This window comes from Numida meleagris, chromosome 7 (genome assembly GCF_002078875.1).
Source record: "Numida meleagris isolate 19003 breed g44 Domestic line chromosome 7, NumMel1.0, whole genome shotgun sequence".
Classification (NCBI taxonomy): domain Eukaryota; kingdom Metazoa; phylum Chordata; class Aves; order Galliformes; family Numididae; genus Numida; species Numida meleagris.
This window is the reverse complement of record NC_034415.1, coordinates 25,044,020-25,068,882: the sequence shown is the minus strand read 5'-3', so window position 1 is coordinate 25,068,882 and position 24,863 is coordinate 25,044,020. Positions and strand designations below refer to the sequence as shown.

The 24,863-nt window shown below is 41.4% G+C and overlaps 1 protein-coding gene across 6 annotated transcripts in view; it reads left to right on the top strand.

The window, feature by feature from the left end:
* The window catches only part of GLIS1 (GLIS family zinc finger 1), a 187,937-nt gene that overhangs the window by 121,582 nt on the left and 41,492 nt on the right, over positions 1-24,863 (top strand). For 5 of the 6 annotated variants that reach the window (XM_021404411.1, XM_021404405.1, XM_021404408.1 and 2 more), the window contains 2 exons: positions 20,799-20,960; positions 24,279-24,389. In XM_021404411.1, coding sequence (XP_021260086.1) covers positions 20,799-20,960; positions 24,279-24,389 — 273 coding nt within the window. The remainder of the gene's footprint in view (positions 1-20,798; positions 20,961-24,278; positions 24,390-24,863) is intronic. The other variant, XM_021404406.1, reaches the window with a different exon arrangement.

Genomic DNA, 24,863 nt, shown 5'->3' with positions numbered 1-24,863 from the left:
TTGTATTTATTTTCTGAAAATCAGTTCACATTTTTAACCGGCTTTACTTAATGCTGATAAGAAAAAAATATGCTAAATATATGTCCCAATTTGCAAATGAGCCTTACTAATGTTTGAGACCTTGGGCCAGAACGGATTAGTGTTGCGCATATTCTCACGTATGTGAGATTACTTTCCTGCCATGTCTGAGCACACCTTTTGGACCGAAGCAACAGAAAGTGGTTTGGGTTGGTTGGTCTTTTTTCTCAATGTCTAAGCCAATGTGAGGGATTATATTTCTTGATAGAATGCACTTGTGAAAAGATATTTGCATTGCTTTCAAAATACCTTGCATCTGTAGTGGTGATGTGAAATAGGAAGGAAGACTGGCATGTTATGAATTCAACTGCTGGGACCTCCTCAGCATTTCACTGTACCTGTGCTGTTGAAACCCTGGTTGCATCTTTACCTCTTGTAAAGGTGCTGGCCTCCAGGTTGTTAGATGATTCCTCTTTCAGACTTGAGTTCTGGGTGTGGAATGTCACAAATTGAAGCAGTGAGGCAAGGTGTCAGGACTAATTTTTCCTCCCCGCATCCAGAAAAATGAATTTTACAGACTCAAAAGGTGTTTTTAATGTCGCAGACTGTTTGTACACTCAAGAAGCTTAAAACCACACTTCTTGTACCTCCCACTCTGACTGATCTCATCCTTTCAAGATTTGTCATGGCTAATTCAAGATTCCTATTGCACCCTTGGGGATACAACTTCAAATGGCTTTTAAAATGAAAAAAATTGGCCATAGAGGTGCATACCAAAAAGACCAAGCAAGGAAATTTTTAGCCTGTGTGTGGTCACAGTACTTCAGCAAACCAAGTGGATTTGTGCTAGGCACAAATTACACTGCTGCCATACCTGTTTCTCTTGGCAGGAAGCTGACAGCCTTCTGGCATCCCATTGCAACTGTCCTCCGCTGTCAGCAATCAAACTTTATTCTGCAGATTGTGTGTGTGTGTGTAGGGATTCATCATGCTAATTTGCTTAGCTAACATTAGAGGCTTTTCCTGAATGATAATAAATTACAGACGCAGTAGTCTTGTAGATGTATTTGGGAATGATCAGTACACTGCTTGTTCTTCCAGCTACTGCGGAGAGCTCATATGGACCAAATTCATACCAGTGACGAGGTAGAGAGAAGATTGATTAGGATAAAAAGATCCCAGCTCCTGAGTGATGTGTTGGACATAGATAAGGACATGCCTTCTGTACAACAGGATGATCTGGGGACTGGGGAATCTGGGGGTGAGACCTAAGAAGAGAACCAGAGCACTGATGCCAGGTCCCCATTTCTCCCAGCCTTGTAGCCTGTATGCAATTACAAACCAGAAGCATTCTCACTGACCACTCTGTGCTGCTTCCATGCCAGCTCCCAGCTCCTCAGGTATCTCTGGGAGAGAAAGCTGCTTGAAGAGGGAGGGTGAGGACGCATTGAAGAGGAGACGGGAGCAGAGTAGCACAGAATGGGCATTGTCTGGCTGGGACTGTCATTGCCAAGGGGTGAGGGAGTGTGGAAGGATGCTGAATGGGAGTGATGAGAAATTATTGTTTTAAAATCAAAGAAATGAAATGGCACACAGCTCTGCTAACACAGCTGAGATTGCCCGGTGGCTAAGAGACACCTCTGAGACATAAGATGTGAGGAATTGTGGCACCTTTATTCTCTATTTAGCTCTTCTAAGATAGTGCAGAAGAAGACAGGGATTTGTGGAAGTTATTTAGTACTGTCAGTCTCTTTCTAGCCACAGGAGAGGCTTAACTGCAGATCTATGTGCCAGTCCCGGCTGTTTGACGCTGCTCCCCCATCCCATTGTCTTATTAACAAAAAAGTAGAAACTTGCCAGCCCAAAGCTCAGTGAACCCAGAGCTGGAGTTACCTTTGGACAACTTGTTGCTTCTCTTCCAGAACATTCTGCTCTGGAAACCATGAAAGGAAGAAATGGTAAGACAGTGAGAAAAGTCAAGGTTTGCAGAAATTCTGGTGCATTCCTAACCACCTAACAGGGAATGGCAAAAGCCAGTCGGCAGTGTCTGCCGGCCTCCGCCCTGCCCTCGTCTGAGTTATGCTGTAGCAGAAAAACACTCATCCTGTACAAGTGCCAAGGCTGACTCCCAGCACTATGGGGCATCATGTAGAGAAGGCAGAGATGGGTTGGCTTTGCTGGGTGATTTTTTATTTTTTTTCAGAGTACAGATTGTGATCCTCCTTACACTTTCTTCCTCTTGGCTTTTGGTGATTTGGCTTTGCTCATTACGTGATGCTGAGGAGAAAGCATTACTTGGTTTTGTCAGCAAATACTAGGGGTACACGGTAGGCTGCTCATCTGCAAAGTTTTATGTCTGGATAATCAGATGTTCTCTATCGCTCTGTGGTACTGTCTGGAACCATAAGCATTGTCAAGACACACTTTTTCAGCATTTAGAAGACATTTCTCATCTGCACCTACTAGAAGATGTCATGCCTATATTATCTTAGGTATTCTAAAATACATGCAACTTTAAAAGCAAATCCAGTACTGATCTCTCTCAAGCTGCCTTTGGCTTCCTAAATGCTCAGTGCTGGTTTTTAGTTTGTTTTGTTTTGATTTGATTTTTATGGTTTATTTTCTGTTTCTGTGGAGCTGTGGGGGATTCTAGAAGGCAGAGGCATTTGGTTGCATTGTCTATAGCATGAAGACTCTCATGCACATTATTGTAGGTATAAATTGAAGATTTATTGTCATATTTCTTAAAGTCCATGCTGACATTTGCTCATGAATGCCTGTGTGCCTGTCAAAATGTGACCTCTTGAAAATGAATGGAAATGGTAATGGTAATAACAACTTTAAGAGTTTTTTATGTTAGTAAGTCTCAGATTGCTTCACTGAGGCACAAGTCAGGCCTTGGTGGGACACGGTTTGCGTGGTGTGGAGAGGAGGTGACGCAGGGCTGAGCAAGGAGCAGAGTGTTACAGCGGGCTGTGGTTTTACTGGAGAGCTGGTGTTTGCTTCAGAAGTTGGGTTGCAGTTGTCTATGCTTTTGCTTACTGCCCTGCTTACTGGCTGGGCTGGTCCTGCAGTACTTCAAGCATCATTTCACAGTGCACGCGAAACAGAACACAGGACACGTGGTTGAAAAAATTCTTCCCTGGCTGTTCAATCATGTGCCAGGGTTTAAGTGTTGCTGTCCTTTCTTTCCATTACTTGTGTTTATGGGTTCTACGCTTTGAATAGATCTTCATTAAAACTAATGTTTTCTAATTTTGATTGATAAAATCACTGCTCTGGTTCACAGCATGGCTCTACTAACACTTTTGTTAGCTGAACTGAGATCACAAAACAAAGTAGGAGTGAACAAAAGGGGGTAGCAACAATTCCTGTTGGTGCCAAAGTGCCTGCTCAGTGATGCTGGGCCCAGAGATTGATAACATGCAGTACTGCATACCTAATGCTTTCAAGTTCTCTCTCTAGAAATGAAATGGAAAAAAGTCTTTACTTAGTACATCTTGTTCCCTTAATTGTGATGGTTAAAATAAGTTATTGTTTGCCATTACATCTAGTGATCACAGAACAATGTTGGGGTGCAGTTCTGTATTTTTGATGCCATCTCAAGTAACCAGTTTGATGTTTAATATTTAACTAAAAGCAGGAAAAATGATATAATTAAAAGACAGCAATCTGAAGCCTTAGAAATGGTGGCCAGCCTGGTCCTTCTAACACACCAATTAACAAATCTGGCTTTACATCTGCATCTGGGACCAGTCTTTGTATGTCCTTTATCTCTTTAATTCCTTTTGCACGGAACAAAACAAATTGGAAATGAAAAACACTAGCTTATTGTATTCATCTAAGGGCATGCTAATTGAAAATGATTGCTTCATACTGGGATGGATTCAAAAGTACGTACATCTCTCTTTCCCTCTTTTACACATAAATCCATAAAATACTTGTGTTGAAATAGGAATTACTAGGTCAAAAGGAAGTGAGATAATTAAACCAGGGACAGGCACTTAAGAGGTGTTCACACAATGGGCCAAATTCCTATGCCAACTCCCAGATCCTCTGGCACAGAACTGATGGCCATTGCCAGAATCTACATTTTCATTCATAACAAAACAAGGTTTTGACCTTTTAGGCCAACAAAGTTAACTTGGAAAACATGAACAAGAAAAGCAAATGAAAAATAGAAAAAGAAAAAAAAAGAAATAGAACAAAATCTTAGATTTTTTTCAAGCATACTTAAAGACACGAAACAGAAGTGTAGTGTGGTTTTAGGTTGATTTGAAAGGTGTTTTAATGGAAGAATTCTTTGTGCTCTCTTCAGTCGCCTTCAGGTTCTTTCTCAAATGAACTTGTGGAGAGAAAAAGGACACATCAAAAACCTTACAAGAGGGAGATAAACAAATTGGATGGCTTTTATTAATTAGAAAGTCATTATCTAAATCTTGGACTAAAATCTAAAGGAATTTTGTTTAGGTTCTAACACGTGAAAACCTTCAAATTTCTTAGGGCTTTGGTTTTTTGTTATTGTTGTTGGTTTTTATACTGGATGAAATTTGTATAATGTGTGTTGCATGCTGGTGGTGTCTATTTGAAGGACTGAAGTAAATAAAAGACCAGTTAAGTGAACCAGTGTACGACATCACAGAGTGCGTACGGCCCTTGTACAAGAGCACACACTTTTCCAGTTAGGAGTGCTGTGCACACAAACAGAGTATAAAGTCCCATACACAACAGTAGATCAAAGAATAGCAGTAACTGTATGTTTCAATGGAGAACTGTTTCTGACAGATCGCAGATGCATAGCAATAAGCTCCTTTGTGGCTAAATTACCAGTTATTGAACAGTGGCCAACAGCAAAAAGTGGACCATAATGACTTTTCTTTACTACACAGAATTACATGTCTTTGTTATCTTGTTTATCATCACTATTGTTGCCATTTACATCCCAGAACACCTAACCAACATTGGAAGGGCATGATATTTGGCCAGTATTATGTTATGCATCAGGTTTAGAATTTACCAATTTTTCACAACTTCTCAGTTGGCATTAAGAGCATCTAAAAAAAAAGTTTCAACTTACTGTGGTCCCTGACTCCAGATCCCATCCTTCCCTAAATGTTAGCATGTATTTGGAGCTGGACTGTTATGTTTGGCATAAAAACGCTTTGGTTTTGTTTGTTTGTTGTCACTTTAAGATATCAGATGAAGTGCCATTGGGTTTGCATCTAGGACAGCTGTGTCAACTTTCTTCTTAGAGTCCAACCCCAGAACTAAAGGGGAGAAAAGCAGGAGGGTATCCCAGGAGAAGTGGTGGGAGCTTGGCTTTATTGAAATTGTGCATGGTACCAGTGGGCTTTGCATTTTTTTGCAGCGCTGGACTATTTGCCAGTGGGTTTACATGCGGAAACAGGCAGTCCTGCGAGTTAGCACCCAAACTAACTTTGCGAAAGAAGTGACTTCACAGAACAACAGGCAAATGGATTCAATAATTAAATGCTCTCGGTCAAAGTAGAATCACATCTTCCTTCCTTCAAATGAGCTTGGCAGTGTGCTTGCCCTGAGCTATTCTTTCTACATCACTGTGAAGAAAGTTCATTTGGTCAAATCCAGCCAGGAGCTCCAGCTGCTCCATGCTGCCACTGAGTCCTGACTGCTTTCAAGGTCATGGAGTGAGCTGGCTCACCTTGCAGCTGACAGGCAGTCCTGCTGAACAGGAATTCAGGAATTGTTGTTTTACACAAGGAGCAAAGCAGACCTTTGGAGCGAGATGCTGCTGCTTCCAGACTGCCATTTTCAGAGCAGACCCATTGCTGATGGCTCTCCATCTAGAGATAATACAAAATATTCCCTGCAGATGCTGCCATGGGAAAGTATCCTTTTAGCCATGACAGTGCAAATATACTTTTCTCTTTCTGTTTTCTGCACTATGCCAAGAACATTTTATATGCTGAAAAAACTGATTCTATCATAGGGGAAGAGGACTTAAGAAACAGTTGCAAGGTCCTTAATTCCTCAAGGAATAAAGCCACATATCTGATTCATTTGCCAAGCAGTGAGAAGTTTCAGCTGATTGGCAGAGAAGGCCAACCCAAGGGAGGGGATGATTTTGCTTTCTGCTCTTAGAGGTTCTTCTCAGTTGCCCAAACCTTTCCTGTGCGCTCGCAGAAGGTCACTTCCTATTGTTTCTGATGTCACTTGCCAAAGTTCAGCGCATGTGGCTATGAAGGGTGACAAATGTGTCTGTGGTAATCTGCTGGTGTAATCTTTTGTGGCTGAGTATGTCCTCCATGCTGCTATTGTGCCACGGCTCGCTTTAACTCAGAGAGCCTGCGGGCTGTACTCATGTGTTTAAGAGCTGTGATTTTGTCATGGTAAGTTTTGAGGGAAAATCATCTGTTAGTCATGGTAAAAAAAAAAAAAAAAAAAAAAAAAGTCACTGGAGAACCAAAGAAAATAATGACAAAAATGGGGTATGTTTTGTGCTGCTTGACATGGGGTATTTAGGTACACAGACTTGGATGCTCTGAAGCAGAACTAGGTTCGCACATCAAAATTGGTAATGTGTTCTTCAGTGAGAGCAGAATTCAGAAGTAGAGTGAATACCCTGTACCCTTTCTGTGATTTCTTTTGGCCCCATCCTGGGCTCTAGTTTCAAATCAGTTTCTGTTCAGTGAGTACAGTCTGCTGCACAGATTGCTCTGCATTTGTTTTCCTTCTCTAACTTGCTTTTTCTGCACTGTTCTGATTTTCTTAGTGGCCCCAGAGTGAAAGCAAGAGAGTGATAACATTAAATTGACTCACATGCTGCCTGAAATCATTGGATGTTCTCTGTTCACAGCATGTCTTTCCCTGCCCTGCAACTTAGTCAGGCTTTGGTCTTGTCCTCCCAGAGGTCATTAGTCTTGTCTTCGTCCTTCCAGATCTTCCTTTCTCCACTAAACTGAGTTAAAAAAGCATACTGCAGATGTATTCAGTGTTCCCAGTCTTTATTCGCACGGAGGAGCATAATGGAATTGTTTGTCAGAATTCTATGTGAGTAAACGCAGGCCCAAAGTGGGCTAACGTTTTGGAATAGGAAATCATCTATGTGATCTGATGTGAAAGTGGTGGTAGAACTGGAATGAAAACAGAATGTTTTCAGTGTTAAAACAGAGGCATGGAAATGAAGTTCTTTCCAGAAGAACAAAACACTGTAGCCTAACGCCAGTGAAAATTAACATTTCCTGTGCAACTGTTTGAAGAGCAAGACTCAGTATATTCTTGCTTATGGAACACACGCTCAGTGCAAAGATCTCAAGGTGCTTTAGTGAATTAAAACTCAAAGAATGAAGGCTCAATACAATCCAGAGCAATACAAATGTACTGATGTCCCCGTTCTGTAGATGACTAATGAGTCACAGAAAAGACAAATGCTTAAATTGTCGCTTCAAATTTGGCAATGTGGCATTGCATAAACTCACATTGGAGGCTCTCTGTTGCCCTTGAAATAACCTTCTTCATCTACACCTGGAAGTTATTCTCCATCCACAAAACCCAGTGGGGCTATTTAAAGCCAATTCACAGGTGTCTGAAATTTTACATATAGAGGTGTGAGGCTATTTAAAACATATGTGCAGGTGTTTACATTGCAAAGTGCAGGAGCAAGTCTGTGCACATCCAATTTGTGTTTCATGTTGAAAGACGAGGCTACCTTAAAGGAAGTCCAGGAACAGGTGGCAAGGTTGGCATGTTCCCAAATACGTCAGAAAGGAGATAAATCATACTATAAAGAGATTATTTTCAGACTTTCTATGATATGAATGTAAAATAAGGTAAATGCTGGTTGCTTGTGTGATGTTATTTTGTTTCAAATGCTGAGGAAAGTGATTGAAAGCATGAAGGTACATTAGCAAACTACCTGAAGACGGTTGTGTGTCTGGCATTCTTTCCAGTGTTTTGGTTGCTGGTCTTCTGCAGGAGCGCCTGATTCCCCAGAGCCCTGCTCCTGGCTCGGTGGCCTTACACCAGTGACAGATGAACTCAGGGGGCTCTTAAAGCAGAATGGAGCCACGAGTGGAACTGAGCAGGGTTTTCCATCCATGTCATTTTCATGTGAAGTAACAGCATGAAGTGCTGCAGGGAATGGAACTCTGCGAGTCTGACTGCAAATGACAGCAAGGTTAGTTTGGGTTTCATAAGAACCAAACTGCACTGGCTGAGCTAAAAGAGATCTCTCTGAGCCTCTGATAGGATTACCTGGAGCTGCCCACACTTACTTGCAGCAGAACTACCCTAGCAGTATGACATCACCAGAATGAAGTGCTACAAAAGCAGCTGTGCACCTCAAGAGAAAATGAGGATCTCGGTGTGGCACAGTCCCTGATCAGTGAGCACTGCAGTCTTAAGTAGACAGGAAGCCTGAAGGATAAAATGACACACAGACAGAGCGGTTTGCCTAGGGTCACCCAGCCACTTAGGCTGACGAGAGCAGCAGGGTTGTTTGGCGTGGCACCAGCTGCACGTCTGACTCCTTCAGCCAGGTGTGAGTTGTCTGAAAGTGTACTAGGGATGCCGATGGCTCGGGCTAAGAGATTTTCAGAAATACTGCTACTGGTCGGTGCTGTGCCTAGTTCTGACTTGCCAGTCCATTCTGGAAGACAGTGTGGAGCAGAGCACTGAAACAGGACATTGAAAAGTTCTCCCCTGTTCTCTGTGGTGTGGGCAAGTGCCAGGACTGGCTACTGCAGGGAGCTTCAGGACTAAGTGGATGGGCCATGTAGCCAACTGTGGCAAGCCCAAGGCTGAAGAAAGCTGCCTTTCCCGGTCAGCAGCAGCAGCCAGGAGGAGCTCAGCATACTGTAAGAGGAGTCCCACAAACACTCAAAGCCATCCAGCACCTTAAGCCCTGAAAGCTTCCCAGAGCCAAGAAGGGCAGAGTCAGCATGCAACTATAGATTTGAAATCTGTTCAGGCCCTGGGAGGTTTGACTGGGGCACGGCCTGAGTTTTGCCTATGGTTTTGGGTCATTTCCTCTTGTTTTACCCAAGCACACTTGGCCTTGGCCTCCACAGCATGAACCTGCAGTGCAGGACTCGGCAGCATACTTAAGAGACGACGTTCTGCCTGCTGCTGGTGCACAGATAGTATCTGGAAGTGTCAGGGCTCTGAGTACAATGATAGGAGGTATAAACAACTTAAAAAACAAAATAAATTCTTGCTATCAGAGTCACAAGGCGAGTTGTCCAGCACAACATTGGTCTCTGATTTTATATTTAATTTTAGAAGCTGAAACTAAATGTTTTAATTTTATATTATTTTCAACATAATGCTAATTCACTCCAGATGTCCACTCAGAACCAAATGCTGCCATTTTGCATAGAAAGCATGTGCGTCAGTGATTTATTCCAAATAGCTTCTATTTTACTGCATTTCATTTTATTCTCAATGAAGTACTTAACAACATGTTTCTCTTTAAGAATCTTACTTAATCATATGGATATAATTTTTTCAATTTACGTTTTCAGTTCTTTAGTGTGGTGGCCACAGGCTGTTTCTTAACCTAGGAAGATTAAATGCACATGTTGAAAGCTGCTCGTATTTGATTCTGAGGCACTTTCATTTCAAAGTCCTTCACGTAAGGTACAGAAGTGATTGTGGTTTCCTGCTAGGTTACGGGACGGAGGTATAACTCTCAGGAAAACCTCTGCAGATACCTTCTAAACGTTGGATAATCATGCATGACAATAACATAATTTCATTTCTTTCAAAACTGTGGTCTGTGGAGAGTGTTTAAGACTTTTTTATTGGGGTTCAGAAAAAAAAAAAAGAAATTTAATTTTCTTGTCATTTCTGGGCTACAGTTCAACATTTCAATTTAAAACCTATTTCCGTTGAGTTCCATTTCCAGTTTCCCCTTAAAATATTAGCTCGGAAAATTTCTTTTATTCAGCCATTTATTTATTTATTTAGCAGCATATTAAAATAACGCGAGGCAGCTCAACGTGAAACCTTTGTTGCTGGGGCCTGGCTCGTTGGGCCGTTCTGTGCACAGGCTGCCCTTGGTCAGGTACGTCAGCAATGTCCTCTGGCTGTGTCCTCAGGAGCTGCAGCACATGTGCTGAGGGAGTCAGTGTGGATGCGTGCCTGACCTGAACCTGGGAAGCAAATTCAGGAAAGATGCTTACCCTCGTTTCCTTTTAAAGAGGACCTTGCAGATGAAGTCTGTAATGAGTTAGGATGCTTCTGCTGTGGCCGTGTAATGTAAGCATAGCATGCCGGTCTCCTCAGGTATCAAAGCCTGCTCTTGCTCCCCTTTAAAAATAATTTCATCCATATAATCCAATTTACTCTTAAGGTTCTAGATGGCAACCTGTGATCATGGAATCTACACTTTGTGAAGTCATATAATTTGGAAGGCTGGTCGTTCTCACCTGAAATGGTGTTCATCTGTATTCATTTACATTTTCCCGTGGCATGTATTTTAATCTTGGCTTTTCATTTCTCAGAACTAACCTTGCTGTTATTCTACAATTGTATGGTTTATTATACTGAATTGTTGACACAGCTGGTAGGGAGCTAAGTGCTGTGGTTTCACACAATAAAATTTTAGACAATATGTGTAGCACTTCTTTTTCATACATATCATTTGAAAGCCATATGATTCACCAATATGTGTTATTGTTATCCACCCATGTGGGATACAATCTATTTTAAATTAGTGAAGTGCCTTGCTAAACTCCCTGTAAACAATGAGACTGTGGGAAAACATTAAGTGCTATTCAGAAAAGAACACTGCTATACTGCCTTTTATCCAAAGGATCCCACAGTGCTATAGAGAATGAAGGGACCTGGCACTGCTGCCACGCCGGCTGCTCTTGTGTACAGAGCTCATCTTCACAAGAGCCTTCAGAAGGCAACTGCAGCACCTAAAACTGGAGCAGGGCTCAGTGAGAGTCATCACTAGCCACAGTCAGACACGTTCAGCTTGCTAGGATGTGGTAGGTGACCACGAGTAAACAGTAGCAATGGGCTTTGGTATGTATGTCGGCAAAATCTTGATTTAATACCTCCTCTGGAGTCCTGGGCACGGAATCTGAGATGATGGCCTCCCGGGTTGGTGTGTATCAGGCACTGCAACTGTTTGAGCTCATGCACTGAACATGTGGACACGTGAGGGAACGTGAGTGAAATCAGCTGCTGATGGAATGTGTTGCATTTTCTTGGATGTACCAGGCAGAGCTTAGGTGTGGACCTTGCTACAGCTTAGATGAAGCATGGTAGTTGTTCACTAAGTGCAAGAAAACATGGCCCTTCCAGCAATACTTTGCGTAACCAAGCCGAGACACTCCCTTATAACTGATTTGCAGAAACAACGCTTTGGAAAAAAAGCTCCATGATTTGCACACGGAAATAAAAGCAGATAGATTATGAGAAGGGCTGGGAAAAAAAAGAAGCACCCTATCTAAAACAAGAGAGAAATCCAGCAATAAGGTGATCCATTTTGTGAAACAAATTTTGTGAGAAAGTGCGTGGTCTGTGTTGAAACGTTTGCAAAAAAACTACACAACGGTGAAGGGAGGGTCACTTTGCTAATGCTTTTGTTCTTTTCTAACGGAGCACTTGGTTGTGCTTGGCTAGTTCAGTTAGGCATAGCCAGAAATTTCCTCTTGTAGATGTGTTCTCTCCCACAAGATCCTCCTGTCTTTGGTCTGCTGAGGAGAAGAGTCGCTCTGTGAGCTGCAGTGATGTAACTGCTACTATAAACCGTATCTGTTGGTCATGAAAAAAATATGAGATGGGTTTCCCTGCACTAAATAAAAATAGTAGTTGAGGAGGACCTATCCCAGCTGAAAACAGGACAGTGGCAAGTGAGGGTGGACGCTCACTGTTGCTGGCTTACTCCATTTTGGTTGCAGGCCGGGCTTGACGCATGCTGGTCTTCACTCTTGCTGTGTTGGGGGACAAACAGAGCACAGATCTAAGGCAGGACTTCTTTTGTTGTGCACTGAAAACTCTGTTTATAGGCACACTGTTAGCACATTACAAAGGCAGACTGGATAATGTGTACATTTTTCTCTGCTTTTACTGATTCATCAAAAAAAGAGAAAAATATGAAAAAAGAGGGACATTTTTTCATTTCACTCTTCTGTATAAGCATTTGTTAGTGAATACAATCGAAGTTCTTCAATTAAAGTTGATTCTAGTTTCTTATGCCAAAATAACAGCGTAAGATTGTTTGCCTAATTCCTGAGTGCGTGCATTGTTTTTAGCAAGCATTTTTAATTTATGTGTTTGTCCTGCCTCTCTTCAAATCTGCCATTGGACTCCGAATGTAAACCAGGACGGGCAGCTTGTCTGCCATTCTCTTTGCAGATCTCTCTCAAAGAATCGGGAGTGAAAAGTGCCCCCACACCAGGTACAAAAGGGTTGATGAATTCCCCAGCGCACATGGCAGTGCTATGCTGAAAGAGAGCGCTCAACACATTACTCGAACAGCTCACAGAAGCAGGGTGTGTAATTTTTAATAACTGGGATAAAAACCCTCAGTGACATCTTTAATCTTTAGAATATAAATGCCATGCCTTTTCTTGTTTCTTTTATTCCCTCCTCCCCTCATCCCCCCCATTTTCCTTTTCATCTCTTCTCCTTTCAATTCCATTAAGCTTCATTGTATAATAATGTATCACAGTGGACTTTTTTCAATTATGTTTTTGATTTTTTCCTGCTTGTTACTATAAAACTCCAGATGTTTTGAGACTTCATGGTTCTCTGGATATTTTTTCCTTTATTTTAATCTTTTGTAACATGCCACACATGTGGTATTTTGGCCTTTTAAGATGCTACGCTATGCTAATCAACTATAAGTTTTGGGTTGTTTTTTTTTCTTTTTGTAATGACTTTTTTTTTCCTTTTTGCCGTTGTCCTCTGCTCTTTTTTCTTTTTAATTGCAACTGGTGAGTTCACATAAGCAGTGCTGGATTCTCCATTAGTCCTTGTGCTGCATTCAATGTTTTAAGCGAATTATCTCTTCCCTCCAAACCTGCAGGTCAATTATGAGCGGCTGTTCTACCCCATGTGTCAGTGAAAACTGTTCTGCACAGAGCTTTTGCAGTGTAAATCACAGTTTCTTACTTAGAAATGCAACTAAAATGTGGTCCAGGAGGCAAAGATATAGGCAAGAGCCTAGGACAAAATTTCAGTAATTTTTCAGCTGAAATAGGTGTAAGTAGGTGCAAAGTGGAACTGAAATGTTTTCTTTCCCAGTTAGGTAAGACAATGACTTACCAATACAGAGGAACAGAGTTTGGAGGTTTGTGTAGGAAGCAATATTATTTGTTTAAAGATCTCAAACAACTAGAGAGAAGCATTTTTCTTTTCTTTATGGGTCTTTGCTGGCACAGCTGGAGAAGGTTTTTAATTGATTTTGTTCAATCTTAATTTTGTCCCAGTAACAAGCAGATCTGGCTTCAGATACTGGAGCGGCAAATTTTGGATTGCATGTTGTTCTTTAATTTCAAATAAGTTGCAAGCTATTCCAAAAATCCCGGTACATAATAGTTTCCCAATTACACAGGAGGAAATAAAGGGACTGGCATGTAGATTTTGGAAGAAGGGTCTTCTTTGCTTATTACACGACCATATGAATTTTGCATTCTGTTTTTTAAACCGTTGCTCCATGCAATGTTATTTTTGCCTGCAAGCCATAATACTGCATTCAGTCCAACTGTAATGAGGTTTCAGAAAGTTGTTTAGTTTCCAAATGACATATTTAGCAAAACCTTATGGCAAAATTTGTGGCTGTCATGCTTCTGATAGCAAGATATCCCCAACTTTGCTGGTTCATTCTCATATGTTGCAGCAAGTAAATGCAAGTACTCCTGTTCTGACAAATGTTTATCCTTTTGCTTGATTAAAGAAGGATGACAAGAAAGAATTTCAAGACTGGCAACAGGGTCTTGTGAAAATGATAGGATGCTTTGATAGGTTCCCAGATATTTTGGCTTTTGCTGGCTCTGCTAGCTCACTGCAATGCTAACTGCAGCGCCTGACCTATGGGTACTGGAAGAAATAAATCTAGGAACATTTCAGTGCTCCGAACAGCATTCCCGCCTTTCCTGACATGATAATTTACAATTACATGAGCAAGACTTTTGAGAGCCAAAACATGTAGAGCTACCCTGGGTCAGGCCGAGACTCAGAGTCAGCGCGGATGAGCATAGCAGCACCCTGGGGAGAGAACGGGCAAAACTCGCATCTAATGCCAGATTTGCTTGGGAGCACAGATAAACTCGCCTTACAAAACAATACCCAGAACCCCAATCTCTGCCACCTCCGTGCTCAGGGAAGAGGGACAGGCAGCTCCAGAACGGGGTGAGTCCCATCCCGCTGAGCGGCCTCTTAGCCGGCCCTTAGCTGGCCAGCTCTGCGGCTCCCCGGGACATGGGGAGCTGGCCGGGGCTGGTCGTGTCTCAGATGGCGTCAGGGACAGCAGAGGAACCCCATCTGAGGGAATGCTCACAGGTAGGATTTGGCAGTCCGGGAAATCTGCTTGTGTGTGCAAGTCGCTTCACATGCAGAATCAGGCCTGTTTGCTGTTGAAAGACTGCTGGCTTAAATGCGTCTGCTGTTATGCCCCCCGTGGGCCAGGTCTGCATTCCTTCTGCACCTATAACTCCTGCTACCGAGGGGGGGGGTGAGGAATGCAGACTGAGGGCCTTATAAAATGCATAACTTTGAAAGAAAGAAGAGGCCGTCCAAATTCTTGTTTAATTCAGTGATGTATGCTGATCAAACACCTCTTCCAGGATTTTCAGTATATTAGTATTTCCCAGTTTCACATTAATTAGGAAATAGGAAATGCTGTCTAATGGCAGATAGACAAAAGAATGCTGCTGTAGAATGTGTTGATGTCACATGATTAGCTGTAATTGCCTTTAAAAGCCAGCTGCATGAATGATGCACTACATTTGTACCGTGGCTGAGAATTCTAGATTTTTCTTCTTCTCGCTCTGAAACTTTTTACCTTTTCTTGTCCTACACACCAGCAATTGTACAGTAGTGTGGCTGAAGTCCAAACTGCTAGTTTATAATGCAGATAATAGAATGAGTACATATCAAATGCGATATCGTGAGGAAGTGTCACTTTGGAAACATAAATTGTTCAAACTTCCAAAAAAACCCACAGAAATCAGTGGGTCCCGTTGTCCCATTACAGCTATCTTCCATTGTTATGTTAGTGCCATGTGAAAAAAGCAGCACCTACCAACTGAAATCTGTAAACAGGCAGTCTGCCCTGGGATTCTTTGGGAAGCAGAGGGCTCGGTCCTATGGGTAACTTTTTATGCACACAAATAGTTCTGTTCAGTTTAATAAAATTCCTTGCATGAGTCATGTTGCTTACAAGCGTTTCTGTTACATTGTAGCTACCATAGAGAATTAAAAATGAATCCAATTAGGTGTTTGCTAGAAAAAACAAATCTCCAGATCAGATAGTTTGATTCTTGTGTTGGATGGAGGGACTCGAAAACTTAAGTTACTGACGTTCATAACAGATTGGAGCCTTGTACGCCTCCTGCCATGTTACCAACATTAGACTCAGTGTGCTCTAAAACATTGATGCTATTTAAAGAGCAGTGTGACTGTTTCCTCCCCTCCAGAAGGGACACCCAGCCTCACAGGATCCTTTTTCTCATAACATGTTTTTCAAAAAAATTTTCCCAATTTTGTAATCAGCTGGGAAGAAAGAACATTTCACAATGTTCATAAGGCTTGTAGATGTTTTGACGAGACATAAGATTTCCTATTGATAGTATTAACTGCTTTGGAATGAAATGTTTTGGGTTTTCCATCTGTAGGCTGTCTGAGATGTCAACAGCCAATATGACCTGCTCTTTCCCTTTTAGGTCTATAAATAAAAGGCAGCTTGTTTAACAGATCTTGCAGCAGAGAGCAGAGGTGTATATTAATGAGCTTTCTCTAATGGCACACTGGACCTATTTAGCACTACAACTGTGAAGGCTTCTCTTTTTCAGTCATAACTCATTTCCTAAGAAAATGTCAGTTATTGCTTCACCTTATGGTCTGAGCTGTTTAGTTTATAGTTTATTTCTTCTGATCTGCACCACTGACAGATATTCTAGACATGACTGTGATTAAATATGCTTATGAAAACGGTAAACATTTGATAATATAAGCCCTCGTGGGGATATGCTGTTATTTCTGCATGGCAGCATTCTCAGGTGCATTCAAAGCATGATGTGGAAGCAAAGAAAAAAAACATTTTAAGCAATTACAGTTATTAGATTAAATTGTTTTGTTAAGAAAATTGCGATGTGTTTAGATCACTGTGAGATAATTTAGTGTTTTCATAAACATGCCTTTAAAATGCCTGATATTCCTGCAGTTATATTCCAATGACACTGTAGTGTAAAATAAAGATAACATACGTATTTCCATCTGGTATTGAGCTAATTTAGTCCTGTACATTTCTACAGACATTTTTTCCTTGTAGAAGCCTGATTCTAAAATCACATTAGCTATAAAATCCAGTAATTACATCATGCTATTTACTGCAGTCATGTGGCATTGTTCTGTGTCTGTACTCAGATGTGCATAGCAATGTCTGAAGTGCGCATTAACAGTCTCACAAAAAAGACAAAAGTACTAACTGCAATATAATTATTATTTTTTAAGTGATGAACTTGTTTAAGAGCGATGTTGACTTTTACAAACTTTGAGGATCATGCAGTGGTTGTTACTGTTATCGCAGGCATCAAACATCAACAAAATGTTGTAGGATTAAGCAATGACAGATTGGGGCCAGATGTCTGGGAGATCCTGTAAGTAGCCTTTTCTTGTTGGTCAAATAGCTCTCACCATCCTGAAGCCCTTTGGAAATTGAACATTTGTTCTTTGTAGTTGAAACTTAGACACATCAGGGACTGATGGCTCTTCCAGGTGGTTATTTGAAAAGGAGGAAGAGCACCCCATTTCTCCAGGAGTAGTTTTACTTCGTATATATGTAAGCATGTTCACACTCCATGTGTTAGGAGTAGGTAGCAGGGTTACAAGTGCCAGAGAACAGCAGTGAAGCCCAGGAATTACCTTACAAAGTCATCCTAACACAGTTCGCCCAACAACTTACTGAAGTTACCTTGTCCTTGTAGAACTGTAGGGACAACCACACTTTGACTTTGAGGGAGTTGGGTCCCAGCGGTGCTGCCCACACACACGGAATTGTAGGGAAAAGCTGCAAGGGATACAGTTACCAGATCCAACAAGGCAGAGTTGAAGCAGGGGTTTTCCTGGAATCCTTCAAAGTGAGGACCCTTCTGCAGCTCTGAATGAATTCCCTCGGCCCCGTGCCTGTCAGCTCTTTGTGCCAACTCCTTTCCTCTCTCCCTCTCAGGCCTTTCACCTTTGCCTTTGTACATCTTCCCTTCTGCTCATCTCTTGCTGGCAAGGTTCACACTCCCACTCCTTTTCTGCTGATTTTCTTCATATTTAGCCACCCTACTTGTAGCAACCCTGCCTCCTTGAACATATGAGCTTGAGTCACATCATTCTCTTAGCTGATGAGCTCTCTCACCTTATGTGGTTAGACTGAATTAGACACAACATTGTGACTACCTCACTACTATAAGTTATCCAGCATAATCGAGCTGCATAATACAATTAATAAAAATTAGAAAATAATAGTAATATAATTAAGAAAAGCCATTGAAGTCCAGGCATATGTAGTGAGTATGTGGATCATGCGTTAGCACCAAAAAAAGGCTGCTGACCACAGTAAAAGTATTGCTGTAGCTCTGAGCATTTATGGTAGGGCCTGTTCCTTCTCTTCCTTGTGTCCCGATCCAGCAAACTCTTAAACATGTGTGCTCTCATGTGTTTCAAATTAAGCATGTGTTTAGATGTTTTAGGACATTTGCCATTGGAATTTTTGCTACTGACATCAATGGGAATGGAGCTGGACCCCTAATTAGTTTGGACTATTCTACATACTTTCCTACTTTGCATTAGGCTGTAGATGTAAAGCTGAAGACTGATAATCCGCTAGCTAAACGTACTGAGCTTCGTGACTGAATAGCTGAGAAATGACTTCTGTGCGCTGACAGCTCTCTCCAGTCCTGAGATAGCATGGAGACAAGAAGGATCAGGTTGTAGAGTGTCACTGTAGGGATTCTGGTGCCAACAGTCTATAAAGTCTGCCAAGGACCCAATAACAAGGAACGCTGTCATATAATGTTTTACCAAGCTAGGTTTTTTTGAGGCTTGTCTGTCAGAACCTGCAAGTCCTTGAGAGTGGGTTCTCTTGCGAGTGAGAAGCATGTCGAAAGGACTCACAGTAGTGTTAGGGCCCTGCTCAGGTAGGGGATGAGGAATTGCACACGCAAGTGAGATGAATAGCTGAAGGGCAAGGCTTGCTCCCAAAAGAACTAGATAGACTCTGGGTCTGATCTCCAGCTGCCTTGTTGTCAGCTATCAGTGAGTAAAACTGAGAAGAGCTGTTCTGCTGAAATGAAAATGAAAGGGATGTTGGTTCTAAGGGGATGATACAACGGTGTGGACACAACACTGATCAGAGAAGTGTGAAGAAAAGTAGTGATAAGAAAAGAAAGGGATCTGGTTCACAAAGAGGAAACAGTCTTCAGCACCTCGGAACACTAAATCCATTTGCCAGTGGTTGTCTTTATAGAATGTCATGGGACGTATAGATTTGCCAAACTGCTTGTTTTTCATTGACTTCAGCATATTTCCACATTTCAGTGCATTGTTCTGAATCCTTTGCCAGATTTTTGGTGATGACTAGAAAGAAAGTTTTGGTTTTTTTTTTAAGCTTTGGTGGCTTGGACACTTCCAAAACTTGCCCCCTCCCTCTCCAAGTGTTCTGAGGGGAGTTACGACCAGGCTTCTGGAGCCCTAGGCTGTAGGTCTCTGGGTAGCTCCGGAGCTTTTGGCATGGTTGTGATGGAGAAAAATGAAAATCCATACATATAAGAAAATTGTCTGCGCACACAGACCTAACTATGCCATTCGGACATTTGGTATCTGCTCAGGGCAGAAAAAATATTTGGGATGGTAAAAGCCATAGCGTATAGGTGGCTGAGAAAGGCAGAAGTTTGCAGTGTGTCTGGAAACCTCCGTGGGGGTGTCTATTTGGTCTGTTTGCTGGAGTGCATTGATGTGTTTTATCTGCAGTGTGCAGAGCTGATCTGCGTCCAGAACGGAACGCAGTCTGTGAAATGAAGCACTAGCTTGAGAATACAAATCACTTTGTTCAAATGCTTAAGACGCATCCAGATCTCAGCAGGATGTGAGGAACCTTTCTCTACCAGCAGTCAGAATTGCCTTTATCAGGTCCCAGGAGACCAGGTGCCTCCAGCTTATGGCATCTCCATCTGCTCTCCCTTCCCATCCCTCTGCCTGCAATGCTGGATGCAGAAACTGAGTCAGAAGTTTGCACACGCCAAAATGTATGAGAGGTGTGTGTGTAACAAATAGAATGTGATGGATCGGCAAGAGTATAATTTCTGTAATACTATCCAAAGAACCACAGGTTGTGAGTGTAAATCTACAAAATCCTGACTCAGCAGAAGGAGGTGACAAAGCACTTGTTAATCTTGTGGTCAGGATTTCACTCTTCATGAGAAAGAATCATACTAAAAATGCGACTTCCTGAAATAGTTGTCCTACTTTCTATCTGTAAAAATTGTCCTTGATACTGACATGAAGATGGACTGAGTTGTGTTTCTCAAGTACATTCTTTGAGGTCCCAAATTACAGTCAAATCAGGTTCCTGTCTGTATAGAGGCACAGGGAAATCTGTGGTGCTATGAAGCTGCAATGCAGAGTGGGCAAAGTACACACACACCGCTACATGTGAGTATGAGTGCTTGGATGCATTTGTGCGCATGCATAAGTATCTGAGTGCACATTCTGGGTTTGCTGATGCATGAATGTGCATGTACATGTATTTGTGCTCACCTGAGTTAATTCTCAAAGCCCATCCTAGACAGTACGTCCATCTACATCTGGAACACTGTAAGACTGAAACTTGGCAGCGATCAATGCAAAGCACTCTTACCTTGGCCTATTAGTTTGAAATTTTATTTATTTATTTATTCCAATTTAATTTGAAATGCCTACTTTTATTATGAATGCTGTGCAGCATTTTATTACTAAGTTCCTTAATGAAACGGGTGCTTAAGAAATCAGAATTGCTCAGGTTACTGGTTGTATAAATGCTGAGAACAGATCTGAATGATAGAGCTAGTAAAGAAAAGGGTGCAGAATGACAGCAGAGTTCCTTTGGATTGATCTTCACATGGATCAGGTCTTCTTGTAATAGTCTGTGCTCATGTGCTTCAGTGTATCGCATTTCAGACATCTGAAACCAGGTTTTTGCCCGCCACAAACAACTCCTCTTGCTCTGTCTGTAGCAGCTAATTGTTATTGCTCACAGTGGTTCCTGTGCCAATTAACATCTGAGAGAGCTCAACAGAACACTTGTTCTTTCTTTAAATTTTCCGTACTGACACCATGTCTTTAAGCGTTCAGTACTTCAGACAGAACGTGTGGGATATTTATAACCCATGTATTATTATTGAGCTACACACCATGTCTTCAGTGACAGATTAAATGAACAGCACAAAATGTTGTGTTTCATCCATAAATTTCAACAGATGTTTGAATGTTGGTTGATTTATTACATGTCCAGCTTTGACCATACACTGTTCTCATTGTGGCTGCATATGGTTTATTTAATACTGCTTTACAACCATTTTTTATGACTTTTTCTTCAGTTCGAAGGGTGCAACAAGGCATTTTCTAGGCTCGAGAACCTTAAGATTCACCTCCGAAGTCATACTGGGGAGAAGCCGTACCTGTGTCAGCATCCAGGCTGCCAGAAAGCTTTCAGCAACTCCAGTGACCGGGCGAAGCATCAGCGAACACACCTGGATACTGTAAGCATGATTCCAGGATGGGGGTTGCAGTGTTTTCCAACGGTCCTTGTGCACAGTCTGCTCTGAACCCGGATGGGGACTTTTCCTTTCCATGAGGGGTGCCTCAGAACACTCAGCTATAAGCAACTGCACTTTTGTTTTTAATTGAATGTGCTTTGAGAAATGAAAAATGGTATGATCACGAACAGGCAAATTCAGCTCTCTTACTCATGCTGAGAAATAATGTATTCAGGAATAAGTTACTCAGCAAATCCCCATTGTTCTTGTTCCAGTAAGAGAAGGGGCCAGTAGGATAAGGTGTAGTATGAGTGAAAGCTGAGTCATCGCTGCTGTACTAAATGATGCTGTTGTCTTGCTTCCTATCCTATATTGCTTCAAAAAGTCTGTTCTGAATGAATGCCTAAGCAGCTCAGACATCTCTACAGAAGGTATGCCTCTCTGTTTTGGACATAATTTTCTAAAGGTAAAGATACATGTTGTGGTATTTGTGAAGCACCCACCACCAGAATTAGCTGTAAGAAACAAATTCACAATTATATACGGTTGGTAGATTCTGGCTCAGCTCTACAAGTCTTCTCACTTGTCACATGGAGAAGATGGGAGCCTGTCTGGTGTCTTAGGCGCTGATAAAATTAAATCACTGTAGGATGGGGAAAGAAAGTAATTAGGCAACTTTATGGACAAGTTAGGTGCTCAACATAAAGCTTTTAAAGAATAACAGCCAGAGTTGTTCCTTTGTCTTTTTCAAAGAAGTGAGTATATGGTTTAACGTTTGGCCAAGTGTTTATGGGGCAGAACTTTCGAGTTTAATTGATATTTACTTTTTAAGCAGTTACACATTTCAGACAGTGCAGCATTAAGGAATGTCTAATGTACATTATGCCTTGCAAAAACAAACAAGTAAGAGAAGCGAGTCAGTCACATTTTCCAAACCAAAGCACACTTACAATAACAATGTTTTATTTATTTGAAAGTCAACCTGAGATATTTGAATTTGTAATTAGTTCTAAAATGCGTCTCTTTTGAAACTGGATATACTAAATTGGGCGCATGGTTTTGAAATTTAACTGCTTGAATCTAATGGATATATTTTATATTAGCCAGACGCCGTTTGTTAGTTTTGAAAGATAAATCAATGAGTTAACAAAACAAGATGAAATTTTTATATCTGTGGATTATTGAAGACAAATCTCTTAACTTTCTATTTTTCTTCTTTCTTTATCTCTGTCTTAATTATCTGAAAAGCTCATAAATCAGCAAAAAGGTACAGTAGTCATTTTCTACTAACTTTCTTAAATGCCTAAAAATGTTATCCACTTCATTCTGCTGCAGGTTCTTTAAAGCTGTTTCTGTGGTCTTACACCATGCTAGCTACCGTCTGCTTATTTGCATGAGTTTTATAATCCCGTGATTTGGCTTAGTATTACGTGAATGTGAATGTGAAAAGTAACAAGCTACAGCATGGTGCTATTGTAAAGACTGCACGTTGCCTTAGGTCAGTGGACAAAGTAACTGTCCCTAATGTCGAGGGAAATTGCCAAAGCAAATAGTAGTCAGATTTTCATCTAGTTTCCATATCACTGAGTGAAATGATTTTATCAGTTATTCAGATGATGCCAATGATTTGAAAAATACTCTGCTATTTGTTCTGCCAAGGGATATGTTAAAATTTTCCATGGTCTTTCTTCAGGTGTCAGTACTTTGTGTGCAGATACTCTCAATAAATCTGCTTGGCCCTGTATCTTTCTGGGTAGGTGCTGTGTTAGCCCATAAGGCCATGAATTGGTGAATGATTCTATTATTCCTTCAGAAATTTCCTGCTGGCCGGACAGAGCAGCAGTACTTATCCTCTTGAGGTACTTACAAAGAAAAGGGGTTTATATAGACTACTTATTCCTTATTGAGTGCATTTGGAATTGGTTTTAAAGCTTCTTAATGTAGGTCATTCTATCATTTATCTTCTCCAGGAGGAGAATCTGTAAATAATTTCAGAGATTCACTGGTGTATACTAGTTTGATTGAATCTCTACTAAATCATCTGGAAGTAGATCTTTCTTCTAGGCAGGAACAGAACAAAGGGAACGTATCTGTTCTTGTGGTAAAAAGGTCACGTCATCGCTCCTCCAGGAGTACAGCAGCTAGCTAAAAGGACCTCACAGTCACTCCTCCCCAGACTGTTTTTTGTTGCTTTTTTCCCACCCCCGCTTCTGTGCATCCTCTTTCTGTAGCCAAGGGGAATAAAGAACGTGACACTGAGGTCATGTCAAGCCAGTTATATAGCTTTGGGAAGGCACCAGACGACTTGCTGGTACAAGTGAGAAGGCTAAGATAATGTTGGCAGATGAGGCAAAGAAACATTCAGCTCAATTTGAAAACTTGACATGCAGCACTACTTTGCACTCTCTTAATGGTTACTTAATAATGAACACCGGAGCCCCTTTGTTCAACTTGGCAATTACACTGTCACTTGGAGGCTGCAGTGTAGCGCAGAGATAAGTGTTTGGTTTGTTGGGAGAAAGCACAACTTGGTGAGGCTTTCAAGCACTGGGAATCTGCAGCTCACTTGGAGTATCCTTTTTTATTTATTTTCACATAGGAAGAGCCAACTGGAACTGCTTGCCCAGGCTCCAGTGGCTTGCCCAGGAAAGTGCTCGTACTGGGCCACATTTTGACGAGCTCTGAAGTTCACCAAAATCAGCTGAAAAGGTCTTCCCAACAAAGTTAACAATAGTGGATTTTTCTTTCTGCATTGGTTTGCTCAGATGTTAATGTATGATGCAGGTTGTTTGGTTAGGAGTTATAAAAAGAAAGACTTTTCAAAACAGGAAAAGGGCATGAAGGAAACCAAATGTGTGCTATTGCACAAGTTTTACTCTGCTGCATATGGAACATAGTTATAAAAACTACATAAATCAGGATTAGAAACCAGAATTACGTTTATAATTATACTGGTTGTTCTCATCGTCAAGTCTACTGTAAAGACTTGAAAACTTCATGCTCTCAGAGCCCATCCAGTTACATCTCATTATCATTTAACTCAGCTCAGTAATCAACATCCAGTGTGCCAGATTAGAGATGTGTCAAGTGCTCTCAGCACTTGCATGGAGTGCAAAATCAGAGCTATCAGTGCTGTTCTTCTGTTTGCACCATGTCAGACTTACGTACATAGAGGAGTTTGCAAATCTGGAAACGTCAAGCAGAGCAAGCAGCTCAGGCTTTACGCTGTGTTGCACAAACCAGCTGTCCTTCAGCGCTCTGTGTGCCAACTGAAGAGATGCAGAGGAATGTGAAATCTTCTCCCTTTCCTCACTCTTACAGAAACCGTATGCCTGTCAGATTCCTGGCTGCTCCAAACGCTACACCGACCCCAGCTCTCTACGCAAGCACGTGAAAGCTCATTCAGCCAAAGAACAACAGGTGCGTAAGAAGGTAAGACCCAGTAGGCAAACAGTGGCATACCTCCAGATCTCCATGCTGTGGCTGTTTTCAACTTACCTTTAGTTTATATATTTTCAAATCAGGGCTCTTCTGCAGTATCTCTAGGAGAAAGTGCAAGTTGGACTAATTTTCCTTCGGATTTTAATCGCTCTTGCTAACCTGTTCACTTTATAGTTTTGCTCTTTGAAGGTCACCATTTTTTTAATTTCAGTTTGCTCCATACTTTATGTCCAAGCATTTCTTCCCAGTTCATCTTTCATATACAAACCCAAATTCTGCTGTCATTTGTGTAAAATCTTCACACATGGATTCTCTGCAATCAGCTAGTAAATACATGCAAGCAGATCATCCCAAATACAAGTCAAACTAAGCCAGGATACTATGGAAATGTCAGAAAAAGAGTGCTTGCATTTATCAGAATGAACCCGTGATTCTTCTGACCACATCTGTGTTTTAAATGCATTT